Source organism: Lissotriton vulgaris, chromosome 12 (genome assembly GCF_964263255.1).
Source record: "Lissotriton vulgaris chromosome 12, aLisVul1.2, whole genome shotgun sequence".
NCBI classification, from domain to species: domain Eukaryota; kingdom Metazoa; phylum Chordata; class Amphibia; order Caudata; family Salamandridae; genus Lissotriton; species Lissotriton vulgaris.
In genome coordinates, this window is record NC_141700.1 from 367,567,279 (window position 1) to 367,594,316 (window position 27,038).

Consider the following 27,038-nt stretch of genomic DNA (forward strand, 5'->3'; position numbering starts at 1 on the left):
CCCACAGCTCCGCTAAGATGGCGCCCGGCACTTAGTATTGGCGGCCTAAGAGAGCGCTAAACGCAAGTGGGGATGTCTTCCTGAGTAGCGTGAGACACAAGCAGCCAGCCTCACACAGTTGCCATCCAATTCAGGCCTCATCGCAGTTTGGGTGCACCCAAGCCTCTGTGCCCCCCAAGCCCCGGGGGAACCAGTGATGTCCTCCGTAGCAGTCGTGGCCCCCAGACAGGAACAGCTCGATTCTCAGGGGCAGCCCTGCCCAACCCAACAGTCACGGCCCCTGGGGGGCTTCCCAGGCTGCCGACACAGGTCAGACACCGGTCCCCCGCCTCACCTCCAAGACAGAGGCTGTGTTGGCTGCAGGACGCGTCCCTGCGGGGCAGGCGCTCTCCCAGGCTCCGTGCGCGTGCAACTTCCGCACCTGGGCCGCCCAGATCCGTGCCCAGACTCCTCACCGCCCAGACTCCTCCCGATTATGATGTCGGACAGATTACCACGACTGGCCATCAATGGCGGTCTGCCCGACATCGGAGGCTGGGATCTGACCCTTGCATAGTGATGATTGTGGAGGCACTCCCGTAGGGATTACGAACGATGCCCGTTTTCCCTCTGTCCCTCTGACTGTTAGGTAAAGGCAGATGGAATGGGACTTTGGGGGCCCCTCTATTGGCCTCTGCTATGGAGTCAGGGGGCCCACTTGTGGTGCCCCCAAACATCCATGCAACGTGTGACAAGCACAGCATGGTTCCTGGCACATGGTGGATCAACTAATGCCTTTTTCAATTGTGGTTTGTGCTGCAGCCCTTTTTTGGGCCACAGCACAAGCCGCAATTGAAAAGGCATGTTTCCGACTGTCTTCATGGTGGTCGCTTCGTAATGAGGTGGGTGGAGCCACCAACTGCATGTCGGGTGGTCTCCATCCCGCTACAAAGGCTGTCGGACGCTCGTCATTACCGACATTGTAATGAGAGACAGAGAGTTTAATGTTTGCTTTAAGTTATTTGAGTTATTCTGTTGCTACTAAGAAATACATTTTAATATTATTTTTATTAATTGTTTTAATTATTTAAACATTAAAACGTACTTGTTTGTTTAACTATATATTTTAATGGTTTTCATTTGAAAATTTTTTTTTGAAGTACTTATATTATTTGGTGTAGTGACAGTGAACCCCCAAGTATATGTTCTTTGTTAGACTGGAGATAGAATTATAAACCATTAGAACAAAAAGGACAAAACTAATATTACAAAATGGGCTATTTACATAAAGATTACATAAAGCTATAGAGAGTACAGAGTAAGTTATTCTTGGGAATGAGAGTGAAGAGTAAATAGGAGCAGGGGAAGTTGTAAGGATGGAGGGAGATTGAGGAAGGGGAGGGAGGAGTAGACCTGGAACAGATAGGCGTGGAAAGGGAGGGGAGCAAGGGGCGAAGGGAGGGAGTAGGGTAAGGCACAGGCGGAGACAGGGCGGGGGGATTGGGAGCAAAGGGGAGGGAGTAGCATACTGGGGAATCATAACGAGGGAGAAATGGAGGGGTGAGAGACCTGAGGGCAATTGGGGGAACCATAGATGGGACGGCAGAGTGGACGCCAGCGACCGAAGTAGAGAATTATGGACACCAGTATTTACTAAGAAGGTGCAATTTGAGGTCTCTTTTGAAGCTGGAGTAGGAGGGATTACACTGGAGGTCTTTAGAGAGGGAATTCCAGATGGCTGGGGCGTTTCCGGAGAAGGAGCGGGATTGCATGGATTTCTCATTTAACAGAGGGTGGACAAGAACGAGAGCGTTGGTGCTCCTCAACTGCCGGGAGCAGCCCGCTTTGTGGAGTTTATCTGAGAGGTACAGCGGGGTGTTTTGGTGAAGGGCTTTGTGTGTAATGCATGCAATCTTGTAGGAGGATTTACCTTTGATGGGCAGCCATTTGAGGGCTTGAAGGGCAGGGGAGATGTGGTCTTAACGTTTGTAGTCGGTGATGAGCCTAGCGGCTAGGTTGAGTACAGTTTTGAGTGGAGTTAAGTGTATTTTGGGTATTCCAGAGAGTATAGTGTTACCATAGTCTATTCACAAGAGGACCAGTGATTGGACCTCTGATTTTAAGTCATCCACAGGAATAAAGGGTTTGATTTTCTTGAGGTGACGAAGAGTGAAGAGAACTCCTTTAGCCACATTTTTTATATGGGAGAAAAGAGTTAGTTTATTGTCAATGGAGATGCTGAGAGATTTTACTGAGTTGGATAAGGTGAGCGAGCAGTTGAGGGCGTTAAGGTCAGCGATCCAGGAATGGATGGGGAGCAGGCTGTTTTTAGGAGAGAAGAGAATGATTACGTTTTTTTAAGGGTTATTATTATTATTATTATTATTATGTTTCTTATATAGCGCCTGAATCGACCCCCGAAGGGATATCTCCGCGCTTGCCTTGGGAACCCGTCCTGGCTTTTCCCTGTGAGATAGCCCCTACAGGGCATCCCCAAGGTGAAAGCCAGGCATCCCGCCGCGGGGGGGGGGGGCCGTTGTGGAGATTTAGCAAGCTTAATGCCCAGAGTTGCAGAGTGTGAACCCATGATTAGGTCAGGCACCGAAGCGAGAATTATCGAGTCCGTGGACATTTGAGCTCAAGACCCTGCCGCGTCGGGAATTGAACCCTGGTCCCGGGTTTGACCTCTGCTTCAGGGTCTGCCTGCTCTAACCAGTGAGTTTGAGATGATTGTGGTGGAACCAGGATTGGATTTTAGTCAGGGTGTTATTGAGGTGTAGAATGTCGGAGTGGGATTTAATCTTTAGTAAAGTTGCGCATCATCGGCATAGAAGTGGTAATTGATTCCAGCTTGCTTTAGAATGAGGGTAAGGGGTTCCATGAAGAGGTTATAGAGAGAGGGAGAGAGAATAGATCCCTGAGGGCCACCTAGGGAGACAGGGGTAGGGTTAGAGAGGCAGTCATGGATTTTGATTTGTTGAGTTCTGTGTTGTAGAAAAGAGGTGAACCATTTGAGAACAGTCCCATTAAGGCCAAAGCGAACTTTAAGTGTGTTAAGTAAGGCAGAGTGGTTAACTGTATCAAATGTGGCAGAAAGGTTGAGGAGAATGAGTAGGCACGACTCACCTTTGTCGAGGGAGTGATGAATGTCATCAACTATATTAACCATGGCAGTTTCAGTCCTACAGCCTTTTCTGAAGCCTGATTGCAAGGGGTCAAGAAGATTGAAAGCGTCAATGTGTTTATCCAATTGGAGCAGGGCACATTTTTCCAGGGCTTTGGAGAGAAGAGGGAGGTTAGATATGAGGCGACGATTGTTAAGGCCATTAGGACCAGCAGTGGTATTTTTGAGAATGGTAAAATCTAGACAAGCTTACATGGGAAGGAAACTGAGTTACATTGAGCAAACATAACACAAATAGTAAAACCAAGACAGGCTTGGATGCAAGTCAGTAGTAAGGGAAGAGAGGTCTGAGCGAGGGGGAAGAGGAGTGGAAAAATCAGAGTAATTCAGAAAGAGAGTTCACAAACAAGGTAAGCACACATAGACATTTTCAGACTTCAAACTAGTAAAAGGCAAGTCAGGGCCAGCGGTAAAGGTGAAGTGGGTAATTGCAGTTCAATGAAAAACAAAAGAGAATAAAGGGATCAAATAATGCAAAAAATATGAGAACAAGCAGAAGAGCGATTCTGCCAACACCTGCTTATATACTTTGCTCAGTTTTTGTTAGACTGGAGTTAGTCTAGTATATCTAACCCTTCCAATGTATACATTTACCCATTTTTTGCTAGACTTGAGTTACAATAGTAAATCTGACCCCCATTACTTTCACTTTTCCCTATGTATGTTAGATTGGACTTAGAATAGTAAATATGCCCGCTCTAATGTATATACTTTGTTCAATGTTTATTGACTATATTTTACACACAACCCAATCCAAATGTATGCATTTTCTCTAACATCTTTTATATTAGACTTAGAATAGTATATCTGATTCTCCCCTCCCACCATCCAAATATATGTATTTTTTCCAAATCTTGAAGGGTATATGAATATTTTCTTTATTTTTTTAATGTTTTGGTTTGAAATAACTATTAGCTATTTCTTTCAGTACTTTTGTAAAACATTTTGAGGCATTATAAAAGTGTATATTTTAAAAATGAAAACATTTCATTTTCTATGCGTGGTCAGTTTTTTACATTTATTTTTATTTCATATTAATTTTAGTCACTTATTTTTAAGATGTATTTTAATAGTTTTACAATTATATAGTATGGTTATAATTAAAAACAAATACTAATTATACACGTTTATATTGTGTTTTATTATAATATACTTTATTTTTTTAATATTTTTTATTTTTTTAAGCCATAAATGTAACAGATATCATATACATGTCCTTACATTAGAGAGGTGGACACAATAACAAGAAAAATAGAATGACTAATTAAGTAAACAAAGAAGGTACAAAAATTAAAGAAAAAGAAAAAAACAAAAATCTTATACCTTTAAAGCCACAAATAAAAGACAAAAAAAGAAGAAGATAAAACACCATCATGGGTAAATAACGCTTTGTGGTTCCCATAACTGGTCAGTCCAAATCTGATTAAATTTCAACCAAGAACGCGATCCCCTAGTTTTAGCCAAAGCAAGTTCCATTTCATAAACCTGTCTAAGTAGAACCCCTAATTCATTAACACTGGGACTTTTTACATCTACCCAGGCTCTAGCAATACATAAACAGGTACAAACAATATTAATAGTAGCCAGGATATTCCAGTTCCTTACAGCCCCACTTCTAAGCCCAAGAAAAACTTATTTTGCAGTATGCTGTTAATTAGGCCCATGAGTGGGCTGAGAATACTGATGACCCCCCTCCAGAATTAGAGAATCAATAAACATATGCCTAATGTCTGCCGCATACAGCCGGCATTTTGGACAATATGATTTTTCTGTGTTGCCAGAAGCCCACTTAGAAATAACTGCTGGAGTATAGTACAACATGTACACAGCCTGCTGCTGTTGCAACTTTAAATTAACTGATGTTACCCCTTGATCTAGTACTTCCATACTCTCCCAGATGTCCTCAACAGCTATTTCCATCTGTAAGACCCGGCTACGTTTAGCTGCGATTTGTAAGCTAACATCGCTAGCCCGAGCCAGAGGTTTTTGATAGACCAATTAACCCCCGACCAGTGCATGTATATATTCTGGCCAGTATTTCTGAAGATTTTGGCAGTGTTAATACTTCTTGCCTCATAAAAAATAATCCCTGACCTGCAGGTATTTGAAGAATGTTTTTTGCGAGAGGCCAAATTTGTTCTTAAGTGCAATTAAAGAACGAAACCCCTGTCAATCATAAAATTGGCCGAGTCGGGTCATGAGCTTAGTATGCCAGTCTTTACCAGTACGATCCAGGAATATGTTGGGCATCGCTGAATTGCCCGATAGCACGGTGTATTGATATTGTGCCGGGAAAGAGTATTGCTTACTTATGTCAAGCAAAATCCGATTTATGTCTATAATTACCTTAAGCTTACCCTTAAACTTACCCGCTTGAAATAATTGGGGTCGGTGGCTTTAGTCAACATAAACCCCCCTATTGGGCCACAAGTAAGCTGATACGGTAACAGTGCTGGGCCGGCTTCCAGTCCGCAGAGCAGACCATGGAGCCGACCAGCAAAAGATGCCCAAAACTAGAATAAAAAATCTGGGAGCTTAAAACCTCCCTGTGTGCATTTTAATCTCATAAACTTGAGAGTATACGCCCATATGAAACTACCTACAACACTATTCAATTTCTTAAATAATGATGGGGGACACATAGTGGTGTAGAGCGAAACAAATATAGGAATTTAGGTAGGATATTCATTCTTATAACATTACACGTTCCATAAATACTCAATGGTAGTCGCTGCCAACTGCGCAATTTGGCTGCAGCAGTTTTCAAAAGTGAATCGTAATTTCATTTAATAATATCCTTAACCTAACTACAGATGCTTACTCCGAGATAAATTGCACACCGGGTAACCCCCAATGTTGTAGGATAGACATCAGAATAAAAATTGACAACTGTGTGAATCTTTGTGGGATTTAGCTTATAGCCTGAAAAGGAGCCAAATAACTCAGCCTGTTGCATATTGTGTAATGGTGTCGGCCGGGTTAGTGGAGTAGACCGCAATATCATCCGCATACCCTATAACCTTGAGTTCAATACCATTAAGACTAACGGGGAAAATCCTTTCGTTAAGCAGTAAATGCCTTATGTATGGCTCGATATAGAGAGCAAATAACAAAGCTGACAGGGGACATTCCTGTCACGTCCCACGTTGTACATCAACGTTAACAGTTGTCAAACATTCACGTTGATTCTGGCAACCGGCGTCATGTACGGTATCTGTACCGCTGAGATGAACCTGGTCCCAAAACTGAGTGCCTGCATGGTAAGCCATAAAGCCTCCCAGGCCACTCTATCTCTATATTTGTATAATAAGTTTGCTCGAAACATCGAAAGCTGTGATAGCAGTGCCTATGTGGGCCATTGTATCTCGTCCAGGAACAAAGCCATGTTGCTGTGCTGATACCAACTTATGGATGAAGGGAGCTATCCAGGACGCCAGAATTTTAGAAAAGATTTTGGCATCTGCATTGATGAGTGATATTGGACGATAAGAGCTTCTATCGTCAAGAGGTTTCCCTTTTTTTAGGGAAGACCACAATATTAGTTATTCTTCATGAATCAGGCGAATCGCCCCCTTAAAAATACCCAAGGTAAGCTGCAGATAGACCGGTGCCAACAGATCCTGAAAAAACATTATAAAATTCAAGCGGGATGGCATCATCAACAACCGCCTCTCCCAAGGGTAGAGACTGAATAGCTTCCTCCACCTCAGCCAACAATATATCTTTTTGTAATTCGTCATCATCGAGACAATCCAATCGGGGCAGGAGAGTTGCCTGCAGATAATCAAGGCAAGTATGTTGAGAGAATGAGGAATCAGCTGTATGCAAGTCAGCATAATACAGCCTAAATTGCTTCGTTATATCCGTTGGCTCAGTAAATGACTTACCACCCTCTCCTCTAATAATTTTGACATTGGTCTTGGCCTTTTGATCAGCAATCTGAAGGGCTAGCACTCGTCCCACCCTCTCTCCATATTCATATTGGGCTGCTTTGTGTTTATGATATTTAGAAGCAATGTTATCCACTAAGCCCCTTTTGATTTTAGATTGTATTCTTGAAAACTGAATATAGATTGCCTGTGCTCCCGCATCACCAGCAGTAATCGCACCAGCATGCCGGCGCTCTAATTCTATAAGCTCTCGCCGAGGCAATTCAGTTGCCTCTATAACCATTCGATTTTGAGCCAGAATAAAACGTAGAGTTTCCCCCCGACAAACGCCTTCATACAATCCCAGACACATGAGATATTAGCCGTACCTACATTTATGTTTAAATACTCCCTCAAAGCCCCTCCGATATCTGCCACATACTTAGGGTTACTAAGTAAGTGTCTCGGGAATGTGATGGGGAGAGTAGCTTTTCTATCTCCAAGCTGTCTCTGTAGAGTCAGCATGACAGGAATGTAATATGTAATGATCTTAGAACAAATCTCCATCAATGCATTTTCCAAAAGCGACCTCTTGGTGAAAATCATGTCTATAAGGGGGTACTGTTTATGTGGGTGTGAATAGAAAGAGTAGCCTGGCAGTGTAGGATATACCACTCGCCAAGCATCGTCAAGCTGATGAATATACAAAAGCCCCCGAATTGCTACCCTAGTTTTAGACATTCCTGTCCGACTTCTACTATTGGTGGTATCTATTTTACTGTCCATTTTGCAATTAAAATCACCCAAGATTATAAGATCCCCATCCCAGCCCAATAATTCAGCACTCAGTTGATCACAAATCTCAAGGTAATCCAGGTTGGGACCATATACGAAACAGATTGTGGCAGTGGACCCGCTATCAGCAGCTATACTGTAGCCCATCTCCCCCTACGACCTGACAGTGTACGTATCACTGAAGTGACTAGAGTCCTTGATTTCAGTATAGCAACCCAGCGGATAGAAACTATCTGTGATGTACAGACTAGTATGTCATAGCCAAGCTGTCCCAATAGTATCTGCTATGTGGGTTTCAGTTAAGCCAATTACTTGTAGTTTCAGAATACAGAGTTCCTCCTTGATTAAACGTCGCTTACGAATCTGATTCAACCCTGCGACATTCCAGCATATAACTTTTAAGTCGGACATTGAATATTACAAAACTCTAACATCTGAATTTGAACATCTACCCTTCTAACTGTTATATGGCGCTTTAACCCCCACAGCCCCCCAACCCCCATCAGCCAGTGCAAAGCAAACATTCATCACATGCACCCTCCCCCTTGTCCTGAAAGGACCCTCCCCCCAACCACCCAAATCCCTGCTGAAAGGAATCTTCCTACCCCCAAGCTGTCCCTGTCCGACAGCTTTAGTGGATGCCAACCCAGTCCCCCATGGCCCTGCTGCCCCTCACCGTCCCAACCTGTCTGCAATTAGCATCAGAGAAAAAAAAGCCCCTTTAACCTTTTTAGTTTCTTTTTTTTTATAAACACTCATTGTTATTGTTAACCCCCCACTCCTATACCTCCATCGAATTTTAACCACCTCCTTTGAATTCTAAATCTAGAAGAAGTAAAGATGAGAAAATAAAAAGAGGAGGATATTTGAAAGAGCAAGGGGAGAGGGGAGAGAAACATAAATGAACAGCCAGTCCTGTTGTACTCAGTTGCTGTCTTTTCTAATTCAGTGCACTTGTAGCACCTCCTCCCGCAGCCTCAGCTTGTCATTTCAAAGAGGGTGTTGACTCCGGTAGATTTGTGAGCACACCACTTTAAAAGGATCGATTAGCTGCTGCATCCTCCAACGCCGGTCCATTGTGGACTTGCACAAATCCGAATACACAAAAATAGTAAGAGTGTCCAGCTTGACAGGAGACGAAGGGCGTGCCTTAGTGTCGATTGCTTAGCGCAACAAGAAATTACCTAAAAAAAATCAAAATGGGACGTTGTTGAGGCGGATTATCACGATTCCCTCGTGGAATAGTAAAGGGTATGCGATGTGCCAGTTGAATTTGGGAGTCCATGTCCTAATCTGAGAGATCAGGAAATGCTTGTTGAAGCAAACAAACAATATGTGCCTGCGAATCTGACCCCACTCTCCCCTCTGGTATACTGAAAATACGTAGATTGTGGCTCCATTGACGGTTCTCAAGATTCTCAACCTTAGATTGCAACAGGGCCACCTGAGTCTCACATCCTTTTGCAACCCCAGCCATGCGAGTACTAGTTTCTTCCACACGTGCTACTCATTCCTGCAATTCCGTAACATCAGTAAAAAAAGAGGCAACTTTACAGGTAACTTCTGTAAGCGAAGTCTTGATAGCTTGACTATCCGCTTTTGCTTGACTGTAATATTCCTGCACCTCAGTTCTTTGGAGAGACAGTGCTTTTAAGATTGTAGTTAAAGAAGGTGTATCCGACTCATAGTGCTCCGAATTACCCACTTCAGGGTTTGACATGCTATCCTTTTTTGCACCTGTAGTTCCGGAATCTTATGTAATCCTTGTCTCAGCCAATTCTTCGCTATTCGCCTCTGATTCACAATGCCGACTGGGAACTACTGACAAAGCATTTGGGGCTGCTGCAGAAGCAGCAATACTTGGTGGCCATTCTTGTCCCTCATCAGTGAATCAGAGGGCATACTACTAGGATTGGAGAGTCTTGAAACAATAGCTTTGACTTTCCCTTTTGAAGCCACCCATTCTCGCAGAGGATTGAAATTAGCATCCGTCAGTCGTCCCGCAACAGTGTGGTGGGGATAACCCCCGCACCATGACCTTTTGCGCCTTTGCCCGTTCTGGCCCCTCTGGTAGTTTTAGGACCTTTCCCCCGTAAGGACTCTGCCTCAACCACCACCACCGCTGCTGGCGCACATTCAGCAACAGAAGTTTAAATCATTTCATCATTGCTGTCAGGTTTCAGAAGAAAGGAGATCACAAACTCCATTGTGCCTCAGTAGTTTCAGAAAAGCCAGTTCTGAAACGATCACCCACTCAAAAAACATTGTAGGTGATCATAGCGCGATATAAGGGCACTGTCTTGTACTCCAAACAGGGAGGAATGCGCTGACAGTTGCTAGACTAGTTTCTCGTGCCTAGACCCGGGCGCGAGGTCTAGACCGGCTGTGAAGTACGTCGGTGAATTCCAAACCACGCACTTCACCAACAGAGTTTTCAGTGAGAACATGTCATGAGATAGCTTTTAGTTAGTCAGGGATTTTAGTGTAGATTAGTTGCAAGGCTTAGGCGTAGGGTAGAACGTTTCGCAGCGTCGTATAGTTAGACAGATTTTAGGCATTACAATTAGGAATTTAGAATACTTACATAAAAAATATAGTAGAAACTAGGAAATACTCACCTACTGGTCTCCTGCTGATTATTTTATTATTTATTATTATTTTTTTTGTGTTTTATAGAGCGCGAACTTGACCTGTGAGGGTATCAGAGCGCTTTACACAGTATACAGTGTTGAACAAACAAAAGGTTTAAAGTGCTGAAACAAAGAAGATCAACATGTATGGTTACAATGACCGTCAGAGTCAGTAACAACAAAGGTCACATATGTTCTCGGCGTGGGGAGTTGGTAATCTGGGAAAGCGGGAGCCTTAGATTAGTCCGGCACAATGTGGTGTTTGAGGTCAGTCCTTAGGCGAGGAAATTACCCATGAGGAAGGTTTTGGCCTCCTTTTTGAAACGTGCTAGAGAAGGGATTTTTCCGATGGAAGGTGGGAGAGAGTTCCAAATTCTTGGTGCTACTCCGGTGAACGCCCTGTTGTAGGTTCTTTTTTTCTGAAAGGAGGCAGGTTGGAGTAGGAGGTTTCTAGCGGACCGGGAGTTCCTGCTTCCTCTGGATAGCACTAATTTCTGTGCCAGATAAGCAGGGGAGTTTGTGTATAGAGCCTTTTGTATAATGCATGCCAGTTTCAGCTGAATTCTGGCCTCTAGAGGGAGCCAGTTCAGCGCTTTCATGTGTGGCAAGATTTGGTCAAACTTCCTGATGCCTGTAAGTAGTCTGGCGGCCGCGTTGAGGCAGGCTTTTAGAGGTGCTAAGGAGATCTTGGGTAATCCTGTGAGGGTGGAACAGCCATATTCCAGTCTAGAGATGACTAGTGCTTGAACTGCCATTTTGAAGTCAGAAGCATCGATGAAAGGTTTCAGCTTCCAAAGGTAGCTCAAGTGGAATCTGGCTGCTTTAGCCATCGAGTTAATGTGGTCTTGCATGTTCAGGTTACAGTCGAGGATTATGCCCCGGGATTTGGCAGAGTCCACAATGGTAGGTGGGCAGTTCAGGCCTGTGATGGCCTTGACCCACATCTGAATCTCTGGGTTGGCTTTTGAAGGGGAGATTAGAAGATATTCAGTTTTCTTTGCATGTAGTTTGAGTTGGTTATTGGCTAGCCATTGGACAGTCAATATAATGTTCTCATTCAGGGAGAGGATCTCCTTGAGCGAAGATATGTTGATGTATATTTGAGTATCGTCTGCATACATATGGTAGGAGATGTTGGCGGTACGGAGAACTTCGGTGAGTGGCTCTAGGTAAAGATTAAAGAGGCTGGTGGACAGGGTTGAACCTTGGGGGACTCCAACCGTGACCAGGGTGGGAACTTATAGTTTGCGATTGATGAGGAATCTCTGAGAGCTTGAGAGATGAGTTTGAGGCATTCAAGTAATTTTTCATGGTTGACCGTATCGGAGGTGGAGGATAGATCAAGGAGGATTAGAAGGCAGGTTTTGCCTTGGTCTAGGGCTTAGAGGGCATTGTCCACGATGTGGAGCATAGCAGTTTCGGTGCTGTGCCCTGGTCTGAATCCAGATTGGAAGTCATCAAGTAGATGGAAGTTGTTGATGTGCTGACTTAGTTGCTGTTGTACACACTTCTCCAATACTTTGGTCAATAGCGGGATATCGGAGATAGGTCTGAAATTGTCTGGGGAGGCTGGGTCCAGTGAAGGTTTTTTCAAAATGGGGAGGACTTGGCCGGCTTTCAAAGGGTCCGGGATCAAGTCCTGCTACAGAGAGGCGTTGATAATTGCAGTCCAGCAAGGAACGATGGATTGGGAGGCAACACCGAGGTGCTTGGAAGGTAGCGGGTCATTGAAGTGGTTATTTGGTTTTAAGGTACAGAGCATTTTTTAAATTGAGTCTTCTATATATTATTCAAAGTCATCCCACTGTGCTTGGTTTTCCGGTGGACAGTCTCCAGTGAACAGCAGGTAAATTCTCCTGAGGAAGCAAAATACGAAAAGGTTACCAAGACAACAAGTAAGAGTGAAAGAGAGAGAGTTGAATATTAAAGTTTAACTATTACCTTAAAAGAAAATACTTAAGCTTGTTTGTAATGATGAGCCTGATGTTAAAAACGTTGCTTAGAAGAAAAGAAGAGTAGCGCAAACCTTGAGCTAGTTGGGTAAGAAAGACTAAGAGGGAAAATATCAACAAGAGAATCAGGAAGGAATTTTGGAGAAATAATAACAGTGTGCTTTATGTTACAGTTACTCCACTAAGAAAAGTAGAGAGAGAAAGAGCAGAAAGAAAAGTGAAAGCTGAAGGAAGAATAGTGAGCGCGTGGAAAAACCAAAGAATGCCAGGCAGTCTCTTCTCTGTCCCATTCCCCTTTCCCCGGCAGGGTTCACGTGACTGCCAGTTGCCTTTGGTGTTCGCTGGAAGGTCTGAGGGGGAATTGGGAAAATATCAACATTTTGCTACTGGGAGTATTGGCAAATAATGAGTACTAAAAGATTCTTGACAGAGTGAAGTTCCCACAAACTTTACTCACCCGAGCAGAATGGCTGAGGGGTTTGATTTAAAAAAATTAGGAAATGTCCTTAAGGAAATCCAGCAAGGGTTAATGGCTGTGAGGGAAGAGAATAAGGTAATCAAATTTTAGATGGAGGCCACCAGACAAGAGACAAAAGAAATGGCTGCCCAGATGAAACAAAAAGGGTCTGGTGATAGATTTCCCTCACCCCCTTCTGGGACGGGCATGTTTAATCAGAGTTCAGCAGTTAGAGGGGGGTCCACCACTCAGGTAGTATATTCCTTGGCCCCAGTTATTCCATTGGCTTCTACAGAGTGTTTCACTGGGGATCCCCAAAAGGCTCAAAATCTTCTTGACACAATGCACTTTGCATTTTATGTGTCGGCCTACTGCCTTCAACAGTCTCGGATTGCCTTGATCTTGTCTTACCTCAATGGAGATGCAGCTTCGTGGTCTATGCCCTTGGTCACTCAAGACACACCCATTCTGTATAACTTCGTGGTATTCAAGAAAGGTCGCGCAGGCTACTGATCATGAATTGGTGGGATTGAGGCAAGGGAATAGAGAACTCATGACCTACCTTGCACAATTCAACCCAACGATTAACTGGAGTGATAGAACTGTGAAGTTTAACTCCAACTATTGTTTGGAACATTGCATCTGTGAGAAGCGGACAAAACAAGAAGGAAACCCAGTAGCCTTATTATGTGAGCGGAAGATGATGGTGTGCGCGGTGCAAACAGTGAACCTCCCTGTTGAATACCAGGAGTTTGCCGAAGTGTTCAGTGAATCAGAATCAAAGAAGTTGCCCCCTCATCAATCAAAATCGATTTGGAGCCAGGATCCAATCTCCCATGTAGTCGAATCTACGCGCTAACTGAAGCTGATAATCGACATTTGAAGGATTACATTCAGAAATATTTGGAAAACTGATTCATTTGAGCATCACAGTCTCCTGTCTCATCTCCATTGTTTTTCGTCGCAAAAAGGGATGGAGATTTGAAAATGTGTATTGACTATTGTGCCTTGAACAAGATTACGATTAAGAACCGTTATCCATTGCCCCTGAATTCTATACTTCTGGACCAACTAAAAGTTGCAAAAATCTTTACGAAGTTAGATTTACAGGGGGCCTACCATTTATTCAGAGTGCGAAGTGAGGATGAATGGAAAACTGCATTTAGAACTAAGTATGGATTGTATTAGTACCAAGTCATGCCCTACGGTTTAAGTAACGCCCCAAAGCCTTCCAATACTTCATTACTGACGTCTTGAAGGAGTTCATTGACCAATCCCCTATCGTCTATAGCAGGGGTACTCATAGTACGGCCCGCGGGCCAGTGGCGGCCCGGCAAGCCTTCCCCGGCGGCCCGCGGACCTTTCAGACATCATACCCGAGTTTTTTTTTTTTTTTTGGTTTAAAGGCTGTCTGCAACCAGAGCTGATTCCATGACTCTGCTGCCTGTGGGGGCCGGGCGATTTCCGCCGTAGTCAGAGTGGGGCTGCAGGGGCGCTGAGAGGTGAAAATAGCCTCATTAACATGCTAATGGTCTTTTAAAGACCTGTGAATGCTTGGGTGCGGCTGTGTGCGCGCGCCTGGAAGCTGTCACAGCCTGGGGCTATTGATGGCTTCCCTTGCCCTGGGCTCCTGCTTTGATATGCTAATCCGCCCGAGTCCAAAACTCTGCAGAGATCATATTAATGTTGCTAAAACCGAGCCCTGTAAAGCGCTTCAGCCGCAAAATCTCAAAGCGCTGTATTGGTAGTTGGTGTTATGTAATCTATGGATTGTCGACTTCTTATTGGCCCCAGAGAGGTGAAAGGTCGAGGGGGTGCGCTAGAACTGGAACCGGTGGTTTGCAGGCTGCCCACTTGCAGCATGTGCATTATTCCACTGAGCAGATTTACATGGTTCCTTTGCATTCGAAGAAAGTGTAAACTGCCTCTAACTATAGTCGGGGCGTTTAATACTACTCCCTTGTTATTCTGCATGAAAACTCTGCCGCCTTTGGAGCTGCCACTTCTAAATATTTGGATAAAAAAAGATTACACGCTGATACTTGGCCCCAGTCGTTTGTGATGTGAAGTCTGGATGACAAACTCCAGCGAAAAAAAATCAGAGAAGCTACGGTTTGGCTGTTTTTGTGATCACGCAGCCGTCCTGCCCCAGGCATCTTTCGATGCTTAAACAGCGCCATCGCCCCTGGCCCAGGAAGAGAGGCCCCGACAGCCACGAGAGCGCAGAGAGAGAGAGAGCTAGAGGGAGGGAGACAGAGACAAAGAGAGAGAGAGAGAGAGAGAGGGAGAGAGAGAGAGAGAGAAAGAGAGAGCGAGAGAGGGAGAGAGAGAGAGAGAGAAAGAGACAAGGAGAGAAAGAGAGAGGGAGAGAGAGAGAGGGAGAGAGAGAGAGAGAGAAAGAGAGAGCGAGAGAGAGAGAGAGAGAAAGAGAGAGCGAGAGAGGGAGAGAGAGAAAGAGAGAAAGAGAGAAGGAGAGAAAGAGAGAGGGAGAGAGAGAGAGGGAGAGAGAGAGAGAGAGAAAGAGAGAAAGAGAGAGGGAGAGAGGGAGAGAGAGAGAAAGAGAGGTGTGTATGCCGGGTATTGTAGCTCAGTGGACGAAGGCGTCCGCTGCAGGGACCTGTGTTCAACCTCATGGTCGCAGTTTTTTTTTGTTGCTCTAGGCCCGCCCCCTCCTCCACTGACCCCGCCCCCACCGGTGCGGCCCTCGGACACAAACCACACTGTAAATTTGGCCCCCGAGAGAAAGTTTGTGAGTACCCATGGTCTATAGCGACGACAAAAGTGTGCTTTGGAGTGAAATCAGCGGATTTCTTGGGATTCATAATTGCACCAGAAGGTCTAACCATGGACGTTAAAAAGATTGAGGCGGTGCTAAATTGGCCACCACCAACTTCTGTGAAAGAAATACAGAGCTTCTTTGGATTTGCAAATTTTTATCGCAGATTCATTCGAGATTTCTCCCTGAAGGTGGCACCCATTACTAGATTGTTACGAAAAGGAGTCCAATTTCAATGGACTACAGAGGCTGAAGATGCCTTCCAGTTTCTGAAGAAGAGTTTTAACTCTGCACCCATTTTACTACACTCGGATCTGGCTCAAACATTTTACCTCGAGACTGATGCTTCTGAACAGGCCATTGGAGGGGTGCTTTCACAGAGACACAAGGAAACTGGTCAGTTGCAACCAGTTGCATATTATTCCAGGAAGTTGCAATCGGCAGAGATGAATTATACCATTTTAGACAAGGAGCTCCCCGCCATCAAAGATGCCTTCCAAGAGTGGCGACATTACCTTCTCGGAGCTAGGCATGTGGTGACAGTATTCACCGATCACCGGAATCTTCAATTCTTGAAATCAGCCAGAACACGCAAGCCTCGTCAACTTAGGTGATCCCTGTACTTAAAAAATTATGATTTTGTAATAACTTATCGGCCAGGAAAGAATAATGGAAAGGCGGATGCTTTGTCTCGAATTGACATGGATGGTAAAAAGAATCTTATTTGTGAACAAAAGATAATTCAGGAAACAAAAATTATTGGGGCAACGGTTGAGAAAACTCTAGAAGACAAGGTGAAAGAAGCTTTAACTTCAGAAGAAATGCATAACTAGGCTCAGAAGGATTTCAGTTCGAGAAACTCACAACGGGTTACCGTTCCATTCCAAGACCTTGTTTTTATCAACTCAAGAACTCCAGCGACAAGCATCGATAGATTGTCATGATAGTTCTTTGGCTGGTCATCCCGGAATCTTTCGTACAGAGGAGTTGTTAAAGACACAGTTTTGGCAGCCTGGGCTATCCAAAGATGTTCGAGTTCATGTAGAGGGCTGCAGAATTTGTGCAATGGGAAAGGCAGATAAAAGGGCTCCTCATGGATTGTTGAGGCCATTGTCTTCTCCCCCATATCCTTGACAAACAGTTACAATGGATTTAATTGTGGAATTGCCCTCTAGTCGGGGATTCAAGCTCCAGAAGAGACTCCAGCGGATCCAGAACGCCTCAGCCAGACTCATCCTCGACATCCCACGAACCAGCCAAATCTCCGGACATCTGAGAGACCTACACTGGCTCCCCGTCAACAAAAGAATCACCTTCCGCCTCCTCACCCACGCACACAAAGCCCTACACGACCAAGGCCCGACCTACCTCAACAACCGAATCAACTTCTACGCTCCCAAACGCCACCTCCGATCAGCCAACCACGCCCTCGCCGCCGTCCCCCGCATCCGAAGAGCGACTACAGGAGGAAGGTCCTTCTCCTACCTGGCCGCCAAGACCTGGAACTCCCTCCCGACCGACCTGCGCCTGACCCAAGACCACCTCTCCTTCAGGAAGAAGCTGAAGACCTGGCTGTTCGAGCAGTAGCGGCACCCCCCTCCCCCCAGCGCCTTGAGACCCTACGGGTAAGTAGTGCGCTCTATAAATGTCTTTGATTGATTGATTGATTGTTTTGGTAATGGTGGGCACCTTCTCTAAGATGGCACACTTTGTCGCCCTAAAAGAAAATTCTTCAGCAAAACAAATTCCCAAACAATTCAAGATACATGGCATCCCAAAAGTTTTGATTACTGATCAAGGGTCCCAGTTTGTATCCCATTTCTGGAAGGCTTATGCTAAGGGACTAAGTATAGAGACACGCTATTCAACTAGCTTTCATCCTCAGACAGATGGTCAAACGAAAAGGGCTCATCAGGAACTTGAAAAGTATCTTAGATTATTTCTCTTGGATCAAAAGGGTGAGTGGCCAGATCTTCTTTGTAACCGCAGAGTTTGCGCATAATAAAGCGAAGAATGCCACCATTGTGTATTCCCCTTTTTACTTGAATTACGGGAGACATCCAAATTATGTGGTTTCCTCCCAAGAAGTGTCGGTGCCTGCGGCTAAAGAGTTAGTTCAACACCTGAGTGAGGTACAAGAGTCTGCCACCAAGAACTTAGTGTTAGCTAAGGAACACTATAAGCAGAGTGCTGACAAAAAGCGAAGATCAGAACCAGACTTACGTGAGGGAGACAGGGTTTGGTTGAATACAAGGAATCTAAAGCTAAAAGGAAATAGAACATTCCAATCCCGTTTTGTAGGCCCATTTCCAGTGGAAAAAGTAGTAAATCCAGTGACTTTCAAACTGAAACTTCCTCCACAGTTGAAGATACACTCAGTGTTTCATGTTTCTTTGCTTAGTAAGGTTTCTCCCTTTTTGAAAGAGTTGAGTAATCAAAAACCCCTTTTGATTGAAGAACAAGAAGAATTTGAAATTAAAAGGATCTTAGACTTGAAGTTAGTTCCAGTTAAAAAATGTTATCTGGTGGATTGGAAGGGTTACGGCCCAGAGGACAGATCCTGAGTGGAACAAACTGATGTTCATGCTCCCCAATTAATCAAAACTTTTCACTCTCAGTATCCTCACAAACCTCAGCCCGGAGGTTTGATCTTGCGGGGTTACTGTCAGGTTTCAGAAGAAAGGAGTTCACTAACTCCATTGTGCCTCAGTAGTTTCAGAAAAACCAGTTCTGAAACAATCACCCGCTGAAAAATATTGCTGGTGATCATAGCGCGAAATAAGGGCACCTGTCTTGTACTCTCAACAGGGAGGAATGCGCTGACAGTTGCAAGTCTAGTTTCTCGTGCTTGGACCCGTGAAGTGCGTTGATTGAATTTCCAACCACGCACTACAACAACGGAGTTTTCAGTGAGATAGCGTTTATTTAGTCTGGGATTTTAGTGTAGATTAGTTGCAAGGCTTAGGCGTAGGGTAGAACATTTCGCAGCGTTGGATAGTTGGACAGATTTGAGGCATCAAAATTAGGAATTTAGAAATACCTAAATAGAAAATATAGTAGAAAACTAGGAAATACTCACCTACCGGCCCCCCGCTGATCCTGGTCTTCCGGTGGACAATCTCCAGTGAACAGCAGGCAAATTCTCCTGAGGAAGAAAAATATAAAAAGGTTACCAAGACAACAAGTAAGAGTGAGAGTGAGAGAGAGAGTTGGATATTAAAGTTTAGCTATTACCTTAAAAGAAAATACTTAAGCTTGTTTGTAATGACAGGGCACCTGATGTTAATACCTTGTTTAGAAGAAAAGATGAGAGCAAGCCTTAAGCTAGTTGGGTAAGAAAGATTTAGAGGGGAGATATGAAAGACAGTCAGGGAGGAATTTTGGAGAAATAATAACAGCGTGCTTTATGTTACAGTTACTCCACTAAAAGAAGTAGAGAGAGAGAGCAGAAAGAAAAGTGAAAGCTGAAGGAAGATTAGCGAGAGAGTGAAAAAACCAAAGAAAGCCAGGCAGTCTCTTCTCTGTCCCATTCCTCTTTCCCCAGTCAGGGTTCACGCGACCGCCAGTTGCCTTTGGTGTTCGCCGGAAGGTCTGAGTTGGGAATTGGGAAAATATCAACATTCTGCTACTGGGAGTATAAGCAAATAGTGAGTACTTATAGAGTCTTGACAATTGCTCCGATTGCTCCCTGTCCTTCATGCAGCATCTTCTGACTGTAATGATACACCCGACATGGCATCATCAGGAACATCGGGTACATCCTGCAAGGCTTGATCCACAGAAACAGACATATATAAATGCAATTACAATACAATACAATACAATAGAACCATCATATACCACTGATCCGTCAGTAGAACAAGTTAAAAAAGATGGCGTTGGGCTATCTCCACCTGCTGCTCCACAAACTAAATGATTGTAATCCAACTCATGATGTGTACCTTTATTGTCATTTCCCTCATGAGAGACACGCGATACAGGTCAGCCTGCTCCTGGGGTATTTGCATAATCACCACATTAGGGAGTAGTCACTGGCACTACTTTTTAAATGACTCCCGTCTTCACCAATGATATTTCTCTTGTCTTGAGACACAGGACCATTACGATCATTAGGATTTGCCATTGACTTGACAGGGGGGGGGTCATTCCTCTTCAAATCCATATTGACAACGGCTAGTAACTCCTGCTATCCAGACCATCCGGTACTGCTGCCATAAGGTCTTCAGCCATCTCTTGCCCAGTGATACGGTTAACTGAGCCACAGGACCGGAGTACCTCCCCAGCCCTGCCAGAGCAAAGTAGTCTCAGGATAGGTCACCCAACAGTAGAACAAGATTCAGGGTCTATTGCAGCCTCCTGACCCTCATGCCCACCTGTGACGCCTTCCTCAGAGATTGGATTTCCGCCATTTATTGCCAAATTGTCTCCAATGTGCCCCCTCCCCTTCTGGAATGATGTACGTGGGGGGGCATAGCTACAACACGGGGCAATAGAGATGTCCACTGACCAGTACTTGATGAATCTCGACGTATATCTTGGAGAGCAGACGCAGAGGTGCAGGTGATCCTCAGCCCAATATGCGTCAAGAATACTGCCCTGAGCACAAACACCAAGCTACATGTAGCAGCTGAGCCGAATCGCTACATCGATGTTATCAGCAAGTGGCACGCCGTTTGATGCCTGTTGCAGAGACGTCTCACTGTTCAGCCGCTGTGTGTCCTTATGCCGTATCGCTGTACCGCGGTGAAGCTGCCAACCCCTCTACAGTCACGAGGTAAGCAGGCGTAGAAAGCCGGGATGCTGTCTGGGGGGGGGGGGGGGATTTTGAATACCCCCCGATTTCACTGCCAATTCATTACTGGGCTTAACATTAGCGTGAGTGCGAGAGGCAGCTCAGCAGATGGGAAGGCTCAGTGAGCGGCATCCACACTGGCTGACTCACTCCGCCATCTTCATTTCCAAAACCCCTCTCTAATATACATTGCTTGTTACAACTTTAGTTTAAAATTATTTTTAATAAATGTATTCTAATAATGTATTCTATCATTTAATTTTAGAGTGCATTATATCTATTTGCTAGTTATTTCATAGATACAATTATTACATTATTGCTTACATGCTTTTTTTAAATGTGTTACATTTGAAAAAGAATGTGTTTTTTTAGGTTACAATAATTTCTTTATTATATAAAATATATTAAAATATTCATAATAATAATACATTTTGTTAAATATATTAAAAAGTAATTAATATATACACAAATATTTCATAAGAACAGTATTTCAATCACATTTCCTGAAGACGACAATAAGCATAATCTAAAAAGTTTGTTAATTTCCCAATAAATTGACAATCTGTTGTAGAAAAACAGATGGCAACAGCCTCTTTGACAGATATACAATTAATTAAATGGAATTCATTTTTTAGCTATTTCTTTTGTATGTCAAGTAAACCAGGACATAACCAAATTAAGTGTTCCATTGACTCCTTCGTTACACAAGTGGAAGGCCTTTAAGAGTAAGCAGTTAGTGTTCTACGACCCCTCAATTTGAGCTATTGGTGTCAACAGGAAAGAAATCCTCATGTATGTTACCTTGCCTCCTGGATTCAAATTTGAGGCTAAATATGCTTGTTGTGTTTTAGAGTATGACTCCATTATATAATAAGCATATGGATGTTTCTGTAATGTCAACAAGTCTGCAGCTCTTGCATTACTCCAGAGAGTCTGTCTAATTAACCTCTTCCACTCCAATCGTGGCAATTTTATGAGATCTGCAGATAGCAGTAAATTGTTTTCCCTAATTATTTTATTAACTGATGCCAAGTTCAGCCCAGTACAAAAGTTGTGATGGTTATTTACCTCATTGTAAATCAAAAAGAGTCTTTTTTTGCTATTGAACAGTCCCAAAAGTAATTTAACATTGCTGCTGAGCAAAGAACGATTAATGATATCAAGGATACTTTCAGCCGTATTTTACAATGGGAAAGCAATGAATGAAGATGTGAGCTCTTTTATATGAATTGTATCCAGGTCGAAAGAACTAAAGCTCCATAAAATAAGGTAAGTACTACTTTTGTTTCCAGGACTTTACAGATTTACAGACCACATATCCTCCATGTTATGTTAATATTTTGATCAAATAATTTTTGTTCTCAATATTCATGTACCTTAAACACCAAGTATGAAACGTTTGCACTAGAGGCCCCCTGAGATTGGAGTCCCACTCCCTCAATAGATTGGGTGATTCACAGACTGGACTAGAGCCTTTTGCTTTTCTTGGTGAGATTGCACACAAACAGGGAAACGCTATATAGAAGTCTGCACACACGTTTGATAGCTAGCTCTTTTTTAGGCAAACCACTTCTCTTTATTGCAGATATAAATTATGATTTTGCAGTCGTTGCCGTTGGATTTCCATTGATCTTGAGGTCATTGGGGTAATTTCAGACAAACATCTGTGATTGCTCCCTGAGTGTCATCATCTGGCACTTGGAATTTGCGTTGAATTTCCAAAACCGATGTACCAGTGATCAGCGGGTGAAGTAGAGGGGTGTTTTGTTGTACACCAAACACATTCCAATATTTTGAAATCGGCATGGCGGAATGGTTGTCTACTGTACTTTAAAGTAATGCTTGCTAAATGTCAACCTGCATAACACACCTTCACTATTAAAAACAAAAGGCAAGCCTAACATTCTATTTTATGAAACTCTCAGAAAGTAGCATTGAGCTCCACATGAATGGTTTGCTTTTGTGCATCTGGTTCCACAGACATATCTGCAAGTTAGTAACCCACCAGCAGAACAGACTTGAAAGCTTGCTATTTGCTTGCAGCAAAAATACAAAACACTATGCTACACATATATTTCATCATGCACACTTTCCGGTGAAAATAATTTGATGATTTTCATTAACCTTTATTATTGACAGAAGTACAAATCAATACCCTACCTATTCAGGCAAGTGAGAAGGCGATTCCAACCTATTTCACAGGAGAATGTATTTTTATTGGTTAATTTATTCCTCCAGAGTCTGATAAAAAGCATATTATCTGTTAAAAAGAATGCCAGATATAAAGGGCAATGCTGACAACTGACTGGTAGTTACAAAAACTGCTCTTAGCTGTAGTGAAGTAATGATAGGTTACAAAAGCAACAGCCTTTAATTCTTTCATTTTTTTATTTCTTTATTTCGGCGTTCTATTGCCATAAAAGATTTGATCAACAACATTTCATAATAAAACAACCCAATTCAATTTACATACAATAATAATACAAAAATAGTTTATCATTTATAAAATGAGTAATTTAAAAGTCATAAAGAGTTAAGACATAAAAAGTTACAACACTGTTGTCTAGTTCGTCAGCTTAGCCTATTCTTAAAATAATTCTAAAGGTTAAGGTATAACACAATGATTGAGTGATCATCTTTTCTTATAAATCGTAAGGATCTTTTTTAAAAGATCTATGATGGAATTTCCAGCTTGCCATCGTGATGCTTGTGTCCTCTCTACTAAGGCCTCATGTATAGTTATTGTTTAAACAAGCATAGTTTTGCCCACCAAAATTGGCCATGTCTTTTAGGGAAGCAGCCGCCCTGAGATTGGGAACCCTGGTGAAATATCTGCCATTGCACTTGACAGTCCATATGCAGTGTAAGATACAGTGACGGTTGCAAAGTGCCACTCCCCCCGTAGTACATCATGCAATAGTGATGCAGTCCTTTAGCACATACACATATACAGCTATTGTATGCAGTGTGTAGAGCAGGTCATGCACTTCATTGCCCATTTCTTAGAATGACGAGTACAATCAAATGAACTAACAGCCACAGTAAAGAGTAGCTGTTGCTGGCTTGTACAGTACATAAAATGATGCATTCGGTGTCAGCCAACTTCCTACCAGAAATTAGTCATCTAAAAAAAAAGACTCCTGCTTACTCAGCAGTTTAGACTATCCCCGTCTGCAAAAGTCTTTCCCCCCATTGTTAGATAATACCCATCATATTTTACCTTTAGGAATGAGACTAAACTCCTTATCCTCCAACAACACTTCTAAATGGGATTTGCTGCCAGATAGTTTTCTGCAATATGTTTCTGTGTTTTGAATGTCTTGTCCCTCCCACTGAAAATCTTTCATACGTGTGATTTGTCTGCCTTTCTTGGTGAGGGAACCTGTAACTCAGAACCTGAGAGGGTCCAGTGGTCAATGGTAAGGGGTTATCTTGTTGTCACCCCACATCTCAAGCCTTACAACTCCTCAAAGTAGTCTGCCAATGATCCCAATGACTTTTGTAACTCATCCATCTAATAAACTAGATGTGTCCATGGAACACACAGTGGGAAGGCACCTTGCAGCACATTTGCCGGGGAGGAAAATAAATACAAAAGAAAGGTTAATATTATGTTTTTTTCAATACCAACCTTACAATTCACAGTTTTCTTAAAAGAATCAAACTCATTGAAATGTCTTGTGTTATAGTAAAACTATTGTGAGTATCACTATTCCAATTTTATGGTCAAGTTTCTAACGCTGATTAAACAAAATTAGTTTGATTAAACAGTAACATAAGTCAATCCTTGGCTTCAAAAGGGTGTTCACAGTTCCACAAAGGATTGCTGTTAGAGGTTTAAAAACTGTTAGCACTTTGTATGTAGGTATGTGTAGTAATTTAATGGAGAGTAAACCCAGCTGGAAAGCAAAGAAGCCCTGTATGGAATGCTGATACCGGCTTGGCCAATCAGAATGCCTGAATTATCTCACTGGTGGGTGCTGTTAACCACTGTTAATGCCCTGAGCATATACCACTGACGCCCATTGAATTAAGAAGCATTTAGTCAAGAATCCACATGAATTATTTCGTTGTTTATTTCGACAAAAAGTGAAGTAGAACATTTTGGCGCTGATTTGAATGTCGGTTGGAAAGCCTCTGACCTACGGTCGGAGGCTTTCTAAACCGTCATTTTCGGTTTCAATTCTGACTCCTGTATTACGAATACAGCAGTCGGAATTGAAAATGGCCGGTCAATCCAGTTGGAAGTGGCATGTAATCCCTTAAGGATGGCGTTTTTGCCGTCGGGATTACGATATCGGTTTCCCACAGGCTTTTCAAGTCGGGCTTTTGGACATGTAAAGTCTATTGGAAAGTGACTTTGGGGGCCCCTAGCAGGGCCCTCTTGCAAGAGCGCCCCCTGATTGTGGGCCTGAGAGGCACATATGGTGCCCCTTGTCACTCCCTGCACCGGGTGGCAGGCACCGTGTTGTGCCTGCTACGCAGTGCAGGGATTAACATAGACTCCCATTTACTTATGGGAGCTTGTGCTGCGGCCTGTAACCGACTAAAGCACAATCTCCCATAGAGAAATGGGAGTATGCAACTGCACCATGTGCGGTCACATCCTAATTCTACAGTCTGAACCGCCAACCAGAGGTCAGTCTGGCCCTATTCCGCGACATAGTAATGAGGCCCTTAGTCTAAGAAAATATGTGTGACAATATTTAAGTGAACCTTGGACACTCTGAATGGTTGAATGTGAGGCTATGTATTTTTTCATCTTGCAGCAAATGGAGCTGTCCCATGTATTTTCTGGCTAAGTCTAATGAAAGTGACATACTGATATAGGTCTGACACTTCTGTCTTCCTGCTTGAGCCAGTGCCTGCTAGACATTTTTCTGTTGCATGTATAAGCTTAGTTTAGTGTCCTGTAAATTATGAATAACAGAACTCTTTTGGATCCTGATGGAGTCCCTAGACCTGTGACATAAGAGTTGGAAGGTAATGAGTTAATGAATGTTTAGAACATTGAGTACTTGCTTACACGCTGCAGAAAAAAGACATATATTACAGTTCTCTGTGTGTGTTGTAGTCACTGGCGAGTACCCGGGCTGGGTAGGACACTACACTTTGGAAAAGCAGTCATCTAAGGGGAATGTTAAACAGGCCGACACTTCCTGTTAGATAACACCTCATTATAATAGGATTATGGGTTTACTGAGGTCCCTGTTCTGATTGTGTAAATATATTACAGATATTCAAACTGTTTCACAAAGTCATTTTTGCATGTAAATGTTCATTTACGACTGAAATCTGGCTGCATTTACGCCTGCTAGGTAGTCATAACAGTTGTAAATCCATTTGCTCCTGCATAATTGTACCCAACAAAATCATACATTTATGCCCTCTCTCAGCCTCGTAGCAAGGATACAGATGCTCTGCAACCCCCACAAGTTACTTGGAGTATTGTATTCCTGTTTTAGTACTAGAGAACTGTTTTAACTCAAACATTAAGAGTAAAAGTTCTATTTAATTGAATAAACAATTTAGAAGTAACTAAGGATGTCATGCATGGTCTCCAGGCTCTAAACTGTTCCACTCACACATGCTTTCCTCAAAACTGAAAGAATGACAAAAATATGAAAATAAACTCTAGTTCCAAAAACAAACAAAATATTGTGTAAACTGTGAAACTGAAGTTAATCCATTTGAAGCCATATTTGTAAGTCATTGCTACAGTTATGAAGCCACCATAATCAGCCAAGGAAGCTTACTCTCTTCAGAATTGATTACTGTTTTTTCTGTTTTTTTAATTTCTAATTCACCACTTATAAATAGAAATGTTCACCCTAAAGTGTGAGTTAGCCAGGAAAATGAAGTTAAATGTTTCTGTTGTAATTGGGTGTGATTTCATTGCTCTAAGCACAGTGCTTGTGCGATCTGGTACACCAAGTAACAATCCAGGGTTACTCCTGCAGACAGTATCCTACAGATAGACTCATTTTTATGTTTTGCTTTGGTACAGTGGCAACAAAGGTTTGAAACCGATGCAACCCTATATCCCAGGAGAACCATGCTCTAAATGTGATTCGGGGCATGGCTGGTGTGAACGTGGACTATGCAGTAAGGAACTTGCAATTTATAACACAGTCATTATTCTGAAAAATGGTTTCATTATGCACAATTGTAGTGTTTTAAATCCACTAAGTCAGCATGCTTTCTTCTTTCTTGTTTGTGGACCCTGTTGCGTTATCCTGTAGTAATGTATATAGACAATCTCTTTGCGTCTTTAAACTTTTTAGCTTGTTTAACTTTATCTCATCAGAAATGTAGAGTAATGTCGCCATGGGAAACATTTCAGTGAGTTGGGCAAGTCCACTGATAGCCCTCAGTGTGATGGGGCCCTATGTCATCAGTATTCTGCTTTGGTTTTAACATGTTTGACGGTGTTCTGCATTATTGAGTAGAAAAGATGGATCGTCCGAGGTCCCCATGCAACCTCTTTCCAACACCAAAGACATCTTCTCCTAGTCCATGCACCACTATGTCCCTTCCTGACTTTTCAAATGTATTTTTGCTGGTTTGCTGCAAGTCTTTGTTCTTTGACCACCCTCCCCACCTT

The 27,038-nt window shown here is 43.0% G+C and overlaps 1 protein-coding gene across 1 annotated transcript in view; it reads left to right on the forward strand.

Moving 5' to 3' along the window:
* LOC147674072 (cysteine-rich venom protein tigrin-like) overlaps nt 1-27,038 on the forward strand; it is a 457,335-nt gene that overhangs the window by 183,411 nt on the left and 246,886 nt on the right. The window contains exon 5 of the mRNA XM_086946456.1: nt 26,442-26,539. Within this exon, the coding sequence (XP_086802582.1) occupies nt 26,442-26,539 (98 nt within the window). The remainder of the gene's footprint in view (nt 1-26,441; nt 26,540-27,038) is intronic.